This window comes from Nyctibius grandis, chromosome 7, assembly GCF_013368605.1.
Source record: "Nyctibius grandis isolate bNycGra1 chromosome 7, bNycGra1.pri, whole genome shotgun sequence".
Taxonomy (NCBI): domain Eukaryota; kingdom Metazoa; phylum Chordata; class Aves; order Nyctibiiformes; family Nyctibiidae; genus Nyctibius; species Nyctibius grandis.
The window spans coordinates 19039852-19057172 of record NC_090664.1 but is presented as its reverse complement, the minus strand read 5'-3'; the positions used below and the strand labels follow the sequence as shown (position 1 = coordinate 19057172).

Here is a 17321-nt window from a genome sequence, read left to right as displayed (position 1 = left end):
TTTATGAGCCACCTAGATTTGTCATCTCCTCCTCCCCAACCTATGAAATGGTAATTACTCTCTAATAAGATACATTGTGTCTGATTTTATTTTGAACATTGTTTTATATAAAACAACATAGAAGTATCTTCACTTTTGATGGTGACACGGTTTAAAGCTGGGCCGGCTATTAAACCTGTGGCAGATGCTCTCTGTTATCCCCCCGCCTCCCCCCAAAGGGAAAGGGAAAGGGAAAAGGGAGAGAGACTTCCGGGTTGGAAAGTTAAAACAGTTTTAATAAACTATAATAATGGAAAAGAGTATAATAATAATAATAGAAATAATCAAATATATACAAATATATATACAAAACCAAGATTGAGCTCCCCTGAAGTCAGCCACGTCACCACCGGCACTGCAGGGCAGGCTCCGGGAAGGCCCAGGCTGGGCCTAGCGACGGTCGAGAGCTGGATTCAGGGATGCACGGATCGGGATCGGGGGCAGCAGGAAAACAGACGGAGTCCTCCTTGGACACCGGCCATAGCAGAAAGAGAGCGAGACCCTCGTGATCCCCCTGCTTTATACCGAGAATGACGTGTATGGGATGGAATACCCTCGTTGGTCAATTTTGGGTCACCTGCCCTGTCTGCTCCCCCCTGCAGCTGCGACCCCCCTTCGGCTCTTCACTCGTAAGCAGTGAGGAATTCAGCAGTGACCTTGGTTTCTCTAAGACTAAGTACAGCAAGAGCCTTACTGCACAACATCCCTACCGGTGCCTCAGTGATAACTACAAACTTCGAGCGTTATCAGTCCTGGAAGCAGACACTGTCTGCAAAACATGCAGTTAGTTTCAGAAAGTGCAGTTACTTAGAGGAGACTTAGCTGAAAGTAAAAATCACTGAAAGGAAAATCGGCCAAACCAGGACATTCCACCCCTTATTCTATACCATTCACGTCATACTCAGATCACCACTAACTTTTCATTTTAAAATATATACAGATAACATTAGTTTATGATTCACCTCTATACAAAAAAAAAAAGTTCATCAAGTTCATTTAGTTCAGGATTGTGGGTTTCCATCTGGCTAAGAGTCTCCCAGGGTAGGAGAGATGGTATGAGCTTTGTCACAGTTCTTGCCCACGGGTTGCAGGTTAAAGATGTCAGTCTCGAGCTCCGGTCTCATCACCACTGCTTCAACCTGAAAGACACTTATGAACACTGTTAGTATTATGCAGCAATTAACATCATGCAGTTCAGAATTAAGTAGTCTCACCCAGAATCAGATCACCTTCAGGGACACATCGGACTCCACCATCCTGCAGCATCACCCACCAAGTACATCCAGGTCCTTGAGCAAAAGCAATCCCACGAATGGGTTTACCTTTGCCCGTAGCAGGAAGAACCCAGACAGTTTTTCCCAACAGATTCCTTTCATGCACCACAGGGACTTTATCCCCTTCTATTGTATGTAAAAGGTCTGACTGAGCAGGGCTAGCTCGGTTGATAGATCCTCTGGTGTTAACTAGCCAGGTAGCTTGTGCCAAATGCTTATCCCAGTTTTTAAAGGTTCCACCCCCCCATTGCTTTTAGGGTAGTTTTTAACAGCCCATTATACCATTCAACTTTCCCAGATGCTGGTGCATGATAGGGGATGTGATATACCCATTCGATGCCATGCTCTTTGGCCCAGTTATCTATGAGACTGTTTATGAAATGAGTCCCATTGTCCGACTCAATTCTCTCTGGCGTGCCGTGTCGCCACAAGATTTGCTTTTCAAGGCCCAGAATAGTGTTCCGGGCAGTGACATGGGGCACCGAGTATGTTTCCAACCATCCGGTGGTCGCCTCCACCACGGTAAGCACATAGCGTTTCCCCTGGCGTGTTTGAGGGAGTATGATATAGTCAATTTGCCAGGCCTCCCCATATTTATATTTCAACCACCGCCCCCCAAACCACAAAGGTTTTAACCGTTTGGCTTGCTTAATTGCGGCGCATGTTTCACAATCATGGATAACCTGTGCTATAGAGTCCATAGTTAAGTCCACCCCTCGGTCACGAGCCCATCTGTATGTTGCATCTCTCCCTTGATGACCTGAAGTGTCATGAGCCCACCGAGCTAAAAATAGTTCACCTTTATGTTCCCAGTCCAAATCTATTTGGAACACTTTAGCAGCTTGATCTGCTTGTTGGTTGTTTCGATGTTCCTCAGTTGCCCGACTTTTAGGTACGTGAGCATCTACATGACGTACCTTCACGACTAGTTTCTCTAGCCGAGCAGCAATATCTTGCCACAATTCAGCAGCCCAAATAGGTTTACCTTTACGCTGCCAGTTGCTTCGCTTCCACTGCTTTAACCACCCCCACAAGGCATTTGCCACCATCCATGAGTCAGTATAAAGATACAGCCTTGGCCACTGTTCTCGTTCAGCAATGTCTAAAGCCAGCTGGATGGCTTTTACCTCTGCGAATTGACTTGATTCACCTTGTCCTTCTGTGGCTTCTGTGACTCGTCGTATGGGACTCCATACAGCAGCTTTCCACTTCCAATGCTTTCCTACAAGATGTCAGGATCCATCGGTGAACAGGGCATACTGCTTCTCATCCTCTGGTAGTTCATTATATGGTGGGGCTTCTTCAGCACGTGTCACCTCCTTTTCTGGTGGCATTCCGAAGTCTTTGCCTTCTGGCCAGTCCATGATCACTTCTAAGATTCCTGGGCGATTAGGGTTTCCTATTCGAGCCCTCTGTGTAATTAATGCAATCCATTTACTCCATGTAGCATCAGTTGCATGATGAGTAGTAGGAACCTTACCCTTGAACATCCAGCCTAGTACTGGTAATCGGGGTGCCAGGAGAAGCTGTGCCTCAGTACCAATTACCTCTGAGGCAGCTCTAACTCCTTCATATGCTGCCAGTATCTCTTTTTCAGTTGGGGTGTAATTGGCCTCGGAGCCCTTGTATCCTCGACTCCAAAATCCTAGGGGTCGACCTCGAGTCTCCCCTGGTACTTTCTGCCAGAGGCTCCAGGTAGGACCATTGTCCCCAGCTGAGGTGTAGAGCACATTTTTAACATCTTGTCCCGTACGGACTGGTCCAAGGGCTACTGCATGCACAATCTCTTGTTTAATCTGTTCTAAAGCCTGTCGTTGTTCAGGGCCCCACTGAAAATCATTCTTCTTTCTGGTCACTTGATAAAGAGGGCGTACAATCTGGCTGTAATCTGGAATATGCATTCTCCAGAAACCCACAACGCCTAAGAAGGCTTGTGTTTCCTTTTTGTTAGTTGGTGGGGACATAGCTGTTATTTTGTTGATCACCTCTGTCAGGATCTGGCGACGCCCATCTTGCCATTTAATCCCTAAAAACTGGATCTCCCGGGCGGGTCCCTTGACCTTGCCTCTTTTTATGGCAAAACCAGCTGTCAGAAGAATTTGGATGATTTTCTCCCCTTTGTCAAAAACTTCTGCTGCTGTATCACCCCACACAATGATGTCATCAATGTATTGCAAATGTTCTGGAGCTCCACCCTTTTCTAGTGCAGTCTGGATCAGTCTGTGGCAAATAGTAGGACTGTGTTTCCACCCCTGGGGCAGTCGATTCCAGGTGTACTGGATACCTCTCCAGGTAAAAGCAAACTGTGGCCTGCACTTTGGTGCCAAGGGAATAGAGAAAAATGCATTAGCTATGTCTATGGTGGCATACCACCTGGCTGCCTTTGACTCCAGTTCGTATTGAAGTTCTAGCATGTCTGGCACAGCAGCACTCAGCGGTGGCGTAACTTCATTTAGGCCACGATAGTCCACAGTTAATCTCCATTCTCCATCAGACTTTCGCACTGGCCATATAGGACTATTAAAGGGTGAGCGAGTCTTGCCAATCACTCCTTGATTTTCTAATTGTCTAATCAGTTTATGAATGGGGATCAGCGAGTCTCGATTGGTGCGATATTGTCGTCGGTGCACCGTGGCAGTAGCAATTGGCACCTGTTGTTCTTCAACCTTCAGCAACCCCACAACAGAAGGATCCTCTGAGAGGCCAGGCAAGGTAGACAGCTGTTTAATGTCCTCAGTCTCTACAGCTGCTACACCAAAGGCCCATCTATAGCCTTTTGGGTCCTTAAAATACCCTTTCTTAAGGTAGTCTGTGCCAAGGATGCACGGAGCATCTGGGCCAGTCACAATGGGGTGCTTTTTCCATTCATTTTTAGTTAGGCTCACTTCGGCCTCCAATACAGATAACACTTGAGATCCTCCTGTTATTCCCGAGATACTGACAGATTCTGTCCCTTTATGATTCGATGGCATTAGGGTGCACTGTGCACCAGTGTCTACCAGGGCTCGATACTTTTGTGGTTCTAATGTGCCAGGCCATCGAATCCACACAGTCCAATGAACTCGGTTGTCCCTCTCCTCCTCCTGGCTGGAGGCAGGGCCCCTCTAATTAAAGACTGGATTCGTGCAGCTCACAGGGATTGGATCTTCATTTCTCCTATTCACACTTGGGAAAAAGGGATTTGAGGCCCATCTACCCTGACTGGGGTCCTGCTCACTGGTAACTGGAGCAGCCATCCTTCTAGAAAAATTCTCTCTGGTATTTCTTTTAGCTTGCAACTCACATACTCGTGCCTGTAGGGTACTGGTAGGTTGTCCATGCCATCTGCTCATGTCCTCCCCATAACCATGCAGGGCAAACCACAGGATACCTCATGACGTGTTCCGTTTCCTTTGAGCTGGTCCTGTAGGAGAGCGTTTCCTCCTAAAGGCTGCAACGCGTGCCTGTGTAGGTAGAGAGTCAAGTTTATTCTCGATCCTGGACAGTTTGTCTGACAGTTGTTTAAATGAGTCCTTGTTTTCCTTAGTCACTTTTCCCACAGCCGAGACACGGGCCTGCAGTGGGGAAGAAATACTATCTTCATACTGTTGCATACAGTTAGCCATTTTACCCACACTAGGTCGTGCCATAGCATCTTCTCCCCAGACTAATATTGACAATGTATGGGTATGTGTTGGTGGAGCATTCTTCACAACCTTCCGGAACATGGATCGGTTGCATTCCACTTCATCAGGATTTACAGGATCTACAATGTCCAGAGGGTGTTTATAAATGATCTCTTGCACAGCCAGTTCTCTAAGGTAGTTAATACCTTTTTCTATAGTGATCCATTTGCTTAGGTGGCTCATAACATCATCTTTGTGGGGATACCTGCTCTTTACAGCTGACAAGAGTCGCTTCCAGAGACTGATAGTGTTCGACCTTCTTGGAAGCATCTTATCAATACCACCATCTCTGGACAGGGATCCCAACTGTCTGGCTTCTCTACCATCCAATTCTATGCTATCTGCCCCATTATCCCAGCATCGGAGCAACCAGGTAATAATTGGCTCACCGTCATAACGACTAAAGTCTTTTCTTATACTTCGCAGTTCTTCCAGGGATAAGGAGTGGTAGGTTATCTCTATGTCCGAGTCCGAGTCCTCCTGTGATTGTTCTGCTTTAGAAGGACCTTTCTTGTGTGATGGGTCTGCTTTAAAAAGACGATCAAGGAAACCCCCATCTGTGTCAGGCCCTGACTCTGACTGAGAAGGGCCCTCACCTGGGTCCTGTGCTGGCTCTGCCTTAGAAGGCTCTGAGTCATCATCCTTCACTTTACTAGCTGATTTCTTTCGGTGTTTTCTCCTGGTTACAGGGGCAGCATGATACCTACCGCTGTTGCTGCACCTATATTTAATCTTATCCCACATCAGAAACACATTCAGGACAACCGAAAATAAAAGCATGCCACCTAGACAGCACCATCCTAATTTTGCAAAATCTAGTGGAATCAGCTTGGCAGAAAAGGAGAAGGTACTATTTCCCAAAGTAAAACTGGAAGTGTAATCATTAGCAGAATCAGCTAAAGGACTCCCAGAGTGCGCAGATAAAATCTCTGCTACCGAGGTCAGAATAGTAACAGCCCAGTTTATCACGACATAAATCCGTACGAAACGCCATAAAAAAACAATGCATGTTGACCAGTACCCAGCAATGATAAACTGCACATAAACACTAACAAACAACGGCAAGTAAGGTATTATTACACTTAACTCTGTAAAAGGCTTAATAAAGAGACGAGATAGCACAGCGTTCAAAAATGACATTACCATCTTCGCTATCTGTTTTAATTTCCAACCCCTCGTAAATCTCAAAGGAAGAACTCTGATACTCTCTCAGCTGAGCTCTCCGGGTCTCCTCCCACTGGAGCTGGGATTCGACTTATCAGAGCAACCTGTCGGAGCTTCTCTCGTGCCCCACGTTGGGCGCCAAAAAATCTGTCACGGTTTAAAGCTGGGCCGGCTATTAAACCTGTGGCAGATGCTCTCTGTTATCCCCCCCCCGGCTTCCCCCAAATGGAAAGGGAAAGGGAAAAGGGAGAGAGACTTCCGGGTTGGAAAGTTAAAACAGTTTTGATAAACTATAATAATGGAAAAGAGTATAATAATAATAATAGAAATAATCAAATATATACAAATATATATACAAAACCAAGATTGAGCTCCCCTGAAGTCAGCCACGTCACCACCGGCACTGCAGGGCAGGCTCCGGGAAGGCCCAGGCTGGGCCTAGCGACGGTCGAGAGCTGGATTCAGGGATGCACGGATCGGGATCGGGGGCAGCAGGAAAACAGACGGAGTCCTCCTTGGACACCGGCCATAGCAGAAAGAGAGCGAGACCCTCGTGATCCCCCCGCTTTATACTAAGAATGACGTGTATGGGATGGAATACCCTCGTTGGTCAATTTTGGGTCGCCTGCCCTGTCTGCTCCCCCCTGCAGCTGCGACCCCCCTTCGGCTCTTCACTCGTAAGCAGTGAGGAATTCAGCAGTGACCTTGGTTTCTCTAAGACTAAGTACAGCAAGAGCCTTACTGCACAACATCCCTACCGGTGCCTCAGCGATAACTACAGACTTCGAGCGTTATCAGTCCTGGAAGCAGACACTGTCTGCAAAACATGCAGTTAGTTTCAGAAAGTGCAGTTACTTAGAGGAGACTTAGCTGAAAGTAAAAATCACTGAAAGGAAAATCGGCCTGGTTTAGGCCAAACCAGGACAGATGGGTTCTCATCACTCAGTGTTAATGACATCAGAACATTCTGACTCAATGATTGTATGTAAAATGATTAGCATAAGTAACAGGACTTGACCAGCTATAATGTAATAGAAGTCACAACTTAGCACAGACCAAGTGTGATTACAGAAGATGTGACCTGCAAATTACAAAAATAGTATTTTCATTGACTGTTCTGAACCCAAAGTGAAAATAACCATGCTTAGTAGTGCAGACTATTTATTCCTATTAGGGTTACAGTAGTCAATATAATGAAAGTAAGTAATCATGCGTGTGCCGACTAAGCAGAATTTGTGTGCAAACATGGTTCACAGTTCTAAATGGTGACCTGCTTTGGCCTGTGAATCTTCGCTACCAATGATCATGCACAAGCAAGCAAGAACTCAGTTTGTCATTCAGATGCTATTTGGAGTTTGCAGTACTGGCAGTCTTTGGTACAGCTCTCCATGGCATGGAAGAAACATCCCAGTAATACTGTAGTCTGTACTTTTTGTATTTCTTTTCTATAACTATGCAAAATCCATCTGTTTACATCTCTGCTTCTCTAAGTTGTAGCTAGTAATCGATTTTTTAAAAATTTAGAGTAAACATCTAGTTGCAGGAACAAGCCATTGCAGGTGCCAGTGATCACGTTTGCTGTTCTAAAGGTGCTCCTGCAACAGTCAGAAGTTTCTGAAAATTAACGCCCTTGAAATAGAGAAATTTATTTATTTATTTACTTACTTCTCAGGAAATAAAACCCAGATAGTTTTTTTCAGTGTTATTTTGAAATTAATATCTGAAATACTTTTCAGTCTAGAAAGCTACTGGTTCCAGTAGCTTTTGTCACAAAATCATCAATACTTTTAAATTTTACAGATATGGTCAAATGTGTTCAATTTCCAGTTGAAAATCATAATTTTAAAAGTACTAAGTAAGTCATAGCTGCCTAAGTAAAATTTCTCTCTCTGTATTCTGAAGTGCTTACATTTCCCCATACCGTTCTCCAGGTTCTTCAGCGTCTGAGCTGCATGGCACTGAAAAACAAAATATTCCTTGTGGCAAACTTAGGAACTAAGCAACCCTGTGAGTACACTGATCCTCACTGTCCATCTGATGGAAGATACCAGTTCAATACCAACGTGGCGTTCAATGATGACGGTATGCTGGTAGCCACGTATCGCAAACACAATCTGTATTTTGAATACGCTTTTGATACCCCTCCGGAGCCTGACTATAAATTCTTTGATACCCCATTTGCTGGCAAGTTTGGTATGTTCACTTGCTTTGATATACTCTTTTTTGAGCCTGCAGTGAACCTCATCAGACAGTACAATTTGAAACAAGTTGTATATCCAACTGCCTGGATGAACCAGCTCCCACTCCTGTCTGCTGTAGAATTTCAACAAGCTTTTGCAACAGCTTTCAACGTCAATCTTTTAGCAGCTAATATCCACCACCCTACCTTGGGCATGACGGGGAGTGGCATATACACTCCAGTCAAATCGTTCATCTACCACAATATGGAAAGTTATGGTGGCAAGCTTATAGTAGCAGAAATTCCTGTGATTACCACAGATAACAAAACCAATTTGGAGAGTAATGAAGGATTCAGAGAGAACTTACATCACTCATGCAAGACTTTTACAAGTGCCTCAATGGATGATCAAGTTTGCTTTAAGGAGGAGCAAAAAACCCCTGGCAGAGTATCAGAAAAAGGAAATGAACACTTACCTCCCTTATTTTATGCAGAAATGATGTATGACAACTTCACTTTCGTTCCTGTAGGGGGGGAAAAAGGAGAGCTCCAGGTTTGTGCCAGTACCCTTTGTTGTTACTTAAATTATCAGAGAGCTGTTTTAACCAATGAATTATATGCTTTGGGAGTTTTTGATGGGCTCCACACAGTGCATGGCACATACTATGTCCAGGCCTGTGCATTAGTGAAGTGTGGTGGTCTCAGCTTTAGCACTTGTGGGCAGGAGGTTACAGATGCCACTGCTCTGATAGATTTCCAGCTATGGGGAAATATGAGTACCCCTTATATCTTTCCGTTACTGCTGACATCTGGTATTACCTTGGACTTTGCTGATCACATGGGCTGGAAAAACAACCACTATTTCATAAGCAAAAATAGAACATCTTCTGGCCTACTGACAGCTGCTCTATATGGACGATGGTATGAAAAGGACTAGCGCAGATATTTGACGGAATCAGAAAACAACTGCCCGTATGTTCAGAGTATGTATCTTAACATAAGTTGTTGAGCAGCTGTACTTCCTAGAGCTTCAGGTATGTTTGTTACATGACTGACTGATTAGATTCCACATCTGAAATGACAAGTGAAGCACTTAACCTAAGAGGCTGTAAGTACAGCCTGTACCTTGGTAGCTCAGGTCCTACCAGAAGTAAAAGAACTGCTTTGCAGAGATGAAGGCTTGTTGTGATGTGTTGAGATGTTTTATATTGGGAAAATAGTATTTCTCATTTCAACCAAATTTGTTCCTTTTAATTTAATCCTTTGGTTTTGTGGGGCCCTGGCTAGGAGTAAGGAAATGAATGGGAATGGAAAACCATTGCAAAACGAAGAAAAATAGGGAAGGAAATGAAGACACAAATCGCATGCATGACATGCATGAAAAAATATATGTATACATACATAGAGCTTGTATATGGTGAGGTTCTGATTTCTGGTTAGGGTGCCATGATTTATTTTTTTCTTAGAGTCAAAAACTCCCAGCTGAAAGCATTACCATTTACTGGCCACACAGTTGTCTGTAATCCTGTTAGAAAACTCAGTGAGTTTTCTCATATACTTTTAACAATAACTTAATGTTACAGTTTTGAACATCTATGGAACAGCTAGACTAGGGGAGAGGGCATCAAATGGTTGTGAAAAACTAGACTGCATTAAGAGATAATTTCCAGCCTACTGTGCAAGGAATTGTGTTTAAAGAAAACATCAGCAGTGAATATCAACAACTATGTTATGTACTGTTTAAGCACTTTTAACTTTTCCTGTTTAAAAAAGAGGTCATTTCAAGACATCTTACATATTGTTCATAAATTCATTCAACATCCAACATAACGAACTGTTGGACAGCAAGGTTTTTACATAAATACTTAGTGTGCCAGATGGTAGGATCCTGCTGCTAAATGAGTAAAACACACCATTCTTTCCAGAGCAATAACTAGATTAAGTGCTATAAATATTGTACTGCAGTGACAAACTGTTCTACTGCAGTGAAGAAGGTGGGAAGAGAATATTCAAAGGATATTAATTTGGGGTTAAATTCAGAGAAGATAATTTATTCTCAAGCATTACAATTGTGTAGTCTTATTGGCTGTTCATCTGCATAATAGCTGTTGAGTAACAGAATAAACGCAACTGTTCCTTCGGTGAGTCCTCGCATTCCAGTTGCTCAGTCTGTTAGTTGCATTCTAATAGCTGAGAGGAGCAGTGAGGAGCAGAGCGCTAACGAGGGGGCTGCGTGTCTCCGTTTCGGTGGTCTGAGTCCGTTCCGAGGTGTGTGCAAACTCAAACCACGATGGCAGCTACAAGTGTGTGTACTGAAAGGTGCTCAATAAGCTCCTGCTTTGAGTGAACTCACTTTCCGGTTTCAGAAAGCAAAACAACCAAGAAATTGCTGAATTTTTACTTCAAGGTTTCTTAAATATTTACACAAAATAAGTATATAAATATTTATGATCTTGGGCTCTATCAAACCTTCCTTCTCCAAGCTGTATTGCTATGAGGCAGGACCCAGTCACACTCAGCTTTGATACGGCAATACAACAGGTTTGTTGATCCTGCAGCATATATTGGACAGAAATATGGAGAGGGGAATGTCTGTATCTCATTAAACTTAAAAAGTTGCTGATGTAAAAGTAGGCCATCCCACCACAGGGCTAGTAGAAGTCATTAACTCTTTGACCCCCGTAGCAGCATTCTTGCTGAATGCTGCACAAATCCCAGAACATACAGGGTAGAACAGAAAAGCATTTGTGGCGCTTATTTGTACTTCTGGGTCTAGTACCATACGACCAAATCCAAAAGAAAGGAACAATGGACGGCTGGAGAATTTCAGCTCTCAGGACAAGCCTCCCCACTCTGTAGGCTGAAAAACATGCATCCTCTTGCACTAAATACCATTTCGATTCAGTTCCAAAGCAGACTTATCACAATAAATTAGGCTAAACAAGTAAGTAGTGCTACACACATTTGTTATGCTTAAGGAAAAAAAAAAAGTATTTATCTGTGAGATACCTGCAAAGTGTGTTCCACAGAGCTGTTCTAACTTTGGGTGGGTCAAAACTGTTAGAAAACAAGACGTTCTGTCCTTAGTGTTTGCACTGGGCACATTGCTCTGTCTCCTCCCTGAGAAGAGCAGGTGTAAGATTAGAGCGTGTTCTCATACCTTGTTTCCCTTCACCCAAAAAAGCAGCTGTTAGTGAAGAGACACTAGAAAAAGTGGAATAGACACTACCAGACACAATAGAGCCTCACCAATAAGTAACTTTTCCCCACCATCCTCACCTTTGAAGGACAACAGATGTATCCATTCTGAAACGAGGTGACCAGCCAGTAACCTACGACACTCACTACCGCTGATCGGCAGGTTTTGGAACATACTGTAATGCAGCCCGTCATCTAATATCCCTTCAATGGATATAAACAGCTTTATTAAAGCTTCCTGAACAGTTTCCGTCTGTGAGTGCAACCAAAGCCAAACCAGAGCACAAGGACCTTTTGACATATGGGAAGTACATATAGTACGTAAGTCTAGAACAGCTTTAAATCACTCGGTCTGTTGACCTAAATGAAATCAGGATGTGGAAATTTGTACTGAGAGCAAAGGAACGTCCTGTCTGAGAGAGACAGCAGGTGGTGATGTCTTTGAAGGGCCTTGACACTGCCCCTGGGAAAGGGAAGACAACCATAGAAACTGTCTGTCCAGGTAAGGGTAACAGCGTGTGAGTCAGAGGTGTTGGGGGTTTCTTCATAAGGGATCTGCTGCTTTGGGATTCATGTGACCAGTGAGTTTTCCAGGTGGACATGGGGATACTCTAATTACAGTGAGAGAAACCACCAGAAAGCACAATACAGGAACATTTGGCAAACAGCATGTTGGAGTTACTGAGAGGCATGCAAACAGGCTGAGGAACAGGTAACAGCCGGGGACAAACTGTTCAGATCAGAGATCTTCGCAATGCACAAACGGGTTTAGGCAGATCTCTACAGGTGAAATGAACCCGACTGAAGAGACTGAGCTTCAAGAACCTCCTGCAATCAACATGGAAGTAAGGAAGCCATCGTCACAAGGCACAGCACAGTCTTGCCCAGGCTGTGATCTGTCTTGCAGAATCAGGTATTTAACGAACACCCCAGCATCACAGAAAACTCAAGAGGACCCACACAAAAAACTGACCGCCCTCTTTGGCTGCTTCAGCTGTACCATCTAAAGCAAATAGAAGAGCCAACTGAAGAAAATTACATTTTCAGCAGTGTTACAGAAGGAGGACCTCAACAATGCCTAACCACCACTACTGACACACAGGCAGCTTCAGTGGCTAGAAAGAACTACCCCCTCCTCCTCCATTTATGTAGGTTGAAAAAAACCAAACCACAAAAGTGGTGACAAATGCCATTCCTGAACACCCCAAATATTCACAGGTTAAGTGAGAGGTATCACTCAAGTTTTTAGTCATCAACAGCAATGGAAGTACTTCAGACGTTCGCTGTGTGCTCCTTCCTCCTTCCACTGTGAGGGCAGGCATAGGCCACGCAGGTCAGAAGTCACAGACAATAGTTAGTGGTACCCACAGCAGATCAAACAAACTCTTGGTAGAAGAGATTAGAGAGGTTGAATTCAGTAAGATGTTAATGGATTCTAAGAAAGATTTTTAATAAAACTATGCAGACAGCTTGAATAACAGTTTGGCAAGGGATAGGAAATATTTGACAGGATAGGATGTGAATCCTTAGATTTTCCTTTAAAACTGTTTAAGGTATCGAATATATTAACATAGAAGAAAATTTGAGACCTCAGTATCTTAAACTTTGTGAACTAAGTCAACTCCCAGGTACAATGAGAAAAGAAGCTGCACATCCATCATTTGACAAGGCTTGGAAGCGGGGGTTTGGTTTGTTCCGTTGTGAATCTGAATAGCAAAATTTCTGGTTGCTTCTATTGCAGTTTTAATGAAAAAAAAAAGAATGTAAGGTGTTTTTCTTCTCTTTAAATTTTGAGTGACACTAACAATATTACTCAACTATGTTTACAGTTACATGGTGAAATACTGCAAGATTCCTTTCCCAACCTCAGCTTGAAAATTGCTAAAATGTAGCATGGAATGGAAGGAGCTCAGTTTATCCTAATGTAAAATAACACACGGCATCAGGGGAGCATGGATAATTTAGATGCTGCTTTATTTGAAGACAAATAACAGTGCTAAAGAGACTGGGATACTGGGTTGGAAAGAGTTGCAAGAAATCTCCAAGCCCCGCAAGCAGGATCATTGGTCTTCTTCCAGTCAGGAACATTCAGTTGTGAGATGAGTTGTACAGACAGGAAAAAGCCCACAGCTTGAAAATTTTAGTCACATCTGTAACTATTTTTCCCCCAGGGAAAGGAAACCAAAACACTCTTGTGATTTCCCTGGGCTCTAGATGACTGAACTGGAAGAAACACTCTTTGCAAGGCTGCCATTTCAGTTTTTCTTTCGGTAGGTACATGAGGATACATGGATCAGACTAGAGGTCTGGGTGACATTTACAACGTCCAGCCAGGCATTTGCTTCTCCTGTTAAGCAATAAAATGAAGGGATTTTTGTGATAAGACTTCTAGATCATTATAATAATAGGATATTTGCTTAAGAATGACCAGTTGTTTTGCCATTTCAAATTAATGCACAGTGGTTCCTTTGCACTTAACATTCTTCAAAACATATGGATATTATAGTGAGAAAAGGACTCCAGACAAATAAAAAAACCCAATGCTATCAGCTTAACAAACAGAGAGGCCTATATTGTGCCTCTTCACATTTAATATCTCAGGTTTCAGTCTGTAAAGGAGACACGTATTTTATAAATTACTGTCTCGTCCAATTTAGAGTCACAGCTATAAATTTATTAAAAAAAGGATTTTAATCCTAATCTGAAAGAATTCTTCTCCTACTGTCCCATCAGCTTCTGCAGAATATAAAAGGATTAGAAGGAAATCATCACAAATCATTGAGAGATTACTACAAGAGGCAATAATTACCAGTCAATCTTGCATTTAAGGATTTATAGAATTTGCTGGACCAACTTCAATAATTTAAATACTTACATTCTTCTGATATTTAATATGCATGTTGCCGAGTTTAACCCAGACCTACAGAAGTGGTGTTAAAAGTTTAAACTACTTATTAAGAAATTAAAGGCCCGTTTCTCCAAGGTTATTAGTCTGATCCAACCAGGACTGGATTATCAGGAATTATTGCCATCAGAAATCAATGCTTTTTAACCAAAAGCGTGAAGACATTTCTTTTGGGAAGTGGGTATGTACCACCAGCAGAGCCACAGAGCAAAGCAGTGGGAAATGATGAGGGTACTCGTGCCAACTCCTCCTGCCGCTCCTACAGCTGCCGCCGGGGAAGCCTGTGGAGTTCCCTCACCCGCCCTGTGGTTCACAGAGCCAAAGAGCACGTCCTCCAGTTCTCCAGAAAACTGGATAAACACTTATCCTTTTTATTTAGGTTTCAGTTTTTAAGATGTGAACCTCACTGATCCAAACCTGGAATTAAGCAGTATGGGCTCCCCAAACACATCGAGCACTGTTAAAAATGTTCCACGATGATGCACATGAAAAAACTTCTCACAAGTATATACTAGACAAGAGTCTTTTGTACAATATTCACTGTTGCTTACGATCCTTCTACAGGCTTATCCTCTCACTCAGTTATTGCATGATTAACAGAAGGGTCACCACAAACTTTTTTTTTCCCCAAAAAAACAGCTAAGCTCCCAGAACAACACTTGTGTTATCTCCAACCAACTGGATTTAATGAACATTCTTTGTAAAGTAGAATATAAATAGAGTACGTTATTCTGGATTACTACAGTAGTTGTTGCCTTTACATAGACATAATCTCTGGGCAAGACAGGAAGGTTAATTCCTCTCAAATCCAGAATTATTGCATTGAAGAATCTGTAAACATTATCTCATGCTCCTTTTTGGTGATCTTCCATACAGCTTAGGTAACAGCTTTAGGATCTTTAGTGCCCTTTGTGTAGATGTTAAAAGGAGCAAAACCTTGAAGTAATTAATTTTTAAATATTAACTTTTTTTTAAACCAAACATTTATTAATTCTTTAGCCTGGTAGACAAGTCAGGATTTTAAACCAGAAAATATATGACCAGAAAAAAAAAAAACACCACAACCAAGATCCAAGTTTAAGAAGTGCATATTTCTAGCTCTGATTGTTCCAAATATATTTATATGATTCTTTTGGAGATATCTATGGGTGGGGAAGCAATAAAGAGTAATAGGAGGAAATACAAAGCAGGAGACACAGAGGGGTCAATATTTTATAAGAAATTACAAGAAAAATCTTTTTGATTACAGTGGGGTCACTCAGGGGGTGTGGGGGGGAGGGGAAGACAGACTGATTCTTCATTTTGACAGCATCACGCATTTATGCTACCACACCACACTCTAAAAGTAACAGCTCACCTGGGAAGTTAATACTAATGTGGCTTTTTTTCCTGCAGAACATTTATCCTGAGAACTGCAAAACCCATAAAACATCCCAGAAGTCAAAGTACCCTGAAAGCTGAGCAGGGCTGGGTGTTCTCATTCCTGAAGTCCATTAGATTTTTTTATTTTTCAGGATAAAAAGGGTTTCAAGGCTCACTGCTCTCTTGGTGAAAATCCAAGAGATCGTTTGGATGAAGGTTGTAACAATAACTGTGCCCTATTCATCTGTACAAAAAGAGGATTTCTTTTAGAAAGATGGAGGTTCCAGTATAATTTTCTGGAAATGAACAGGCCTCTGCTGAGGTATGGACACTTTTTTCTTTTTTTTTTTTTTTTTAAATAACAAACCCCCACCAGCCACAGACAGCATTATTTGTTTCACAGAAACAAGGAACCTTCTGTTCCTTGACCTCTCATTAAGAAAGTGGTCTCTGACCACAGTAGCATGTTCTTTAAACAAATCACGTTCCATTTTTGGAATAAGACCATTTTCTAATAATGGTCCCAATTATCACTTAAAAGGCACAATTACCGTCCTACCCATCCTGCCAGGTAGTAATAGAGGGTTTTTTTTTTGTTTTTTGTTTTTTTTTGTTTGTTTGTTTGTTTGTTTTTTAATAGGAACAACCAAATACATGCAAATTGCAATCTACAGGCTCACTAAATAAATCCTAATGATCAGATAGATGACACACACGAATCACGTAACTCTGAATTCCTAAATAGAATTAACAATTTGTAATAAAAAGATCTTTAGCTCTAAAAAGTTCACAAAACTTAACTTAAAAATGCAGCAAAAAAGTTTTCTTCCTCAAGAGGTGACTAGTAATGAAATGAGAGGCATGATTTCTGATTGACGTAAGGAAACAAAAGTGTTCAACAGCACCTTTTTCTGCATTTGCCCGTATTCCTTATCCAAATCTTTAACTTTTAACCCATTGCCTTTTGAGCTTTTTCTCCTCTATCACCCAGGCACACAGAGGACATGAACAACTCTCAGTCTCTACTGCCCTACTAATTTTTCAAAGAAGACAGGAGTGTCCCCTTCTATGAACTGCCCTACGGCTACAGACACCACACTCTGAGATAACAGGTAATCTTGAAGTCAAATAAAAGTTAGCACAGACAATACAGGCCTATTAATATCATCTTCTCACAGTTCCTCTAAAGCAACAAAAATTGGACAGTTTCATTAACAGAAATATGCAATTGTTACCTTTTAAATAACAGGCATGCTACTTGACATTCTGATTCGCATCTTCCACGAGCGTATGAGGAAAAATACTGCTTCAACCTTTGTCTTTAAATAGAGGCAGCGAATCTCAAGACAGGCCGATATGGATCTTTTGAGCGCTGCCTGCATGCTCAGCTGAGGCACGTACATCACTCCCACACAGCCCTACCCTTCGAAAGATTCAGAGGGAAGAAAACACAGAATTCACAATCTCCCTGAAGTCATCTAATTCTGCTCACAGACCAACATACTGCATACATGAACAATGAACGCAGGCACAAA

The 17321-nt window shown here is 42.4% G+C and overlaps 1 protein-coding gene across 5 annotated transcripts in view; it reads left to right on the top strand.

Annotated features, from left to right (window-relative positions):
• The window catches only part of BTD (biotinidase), a 24724-nt gene extending 7459 nt beyond the window's left edge, over positions 1 to 17265 (top strand). For 4 of the 5 annotated variants that reach the window (XM_068404667.1, XM_068404663.1, XM_068404666.1 and 1 more), the window contains one exon: positions 8074 to 10466. In XM_068404667.1, coding sequence (XP_068260768.1) covers positions 8074 to 9258 — 1185 coding nt within the window. In that variant the 3' untranslated portion in view covers positions 9259 to 10466. Of the gene's footprint in view, positions 1 to 8073; positions 10467 to 16777; positions 16899 to 17035 lie in introns of those variants that run through there. The other variant, XM_068404665.1, reaches the window with a different exon arrangement.
• The last annotated feature ends 56 nt before the right edge of the window (positions 17266 to 17321 follow it).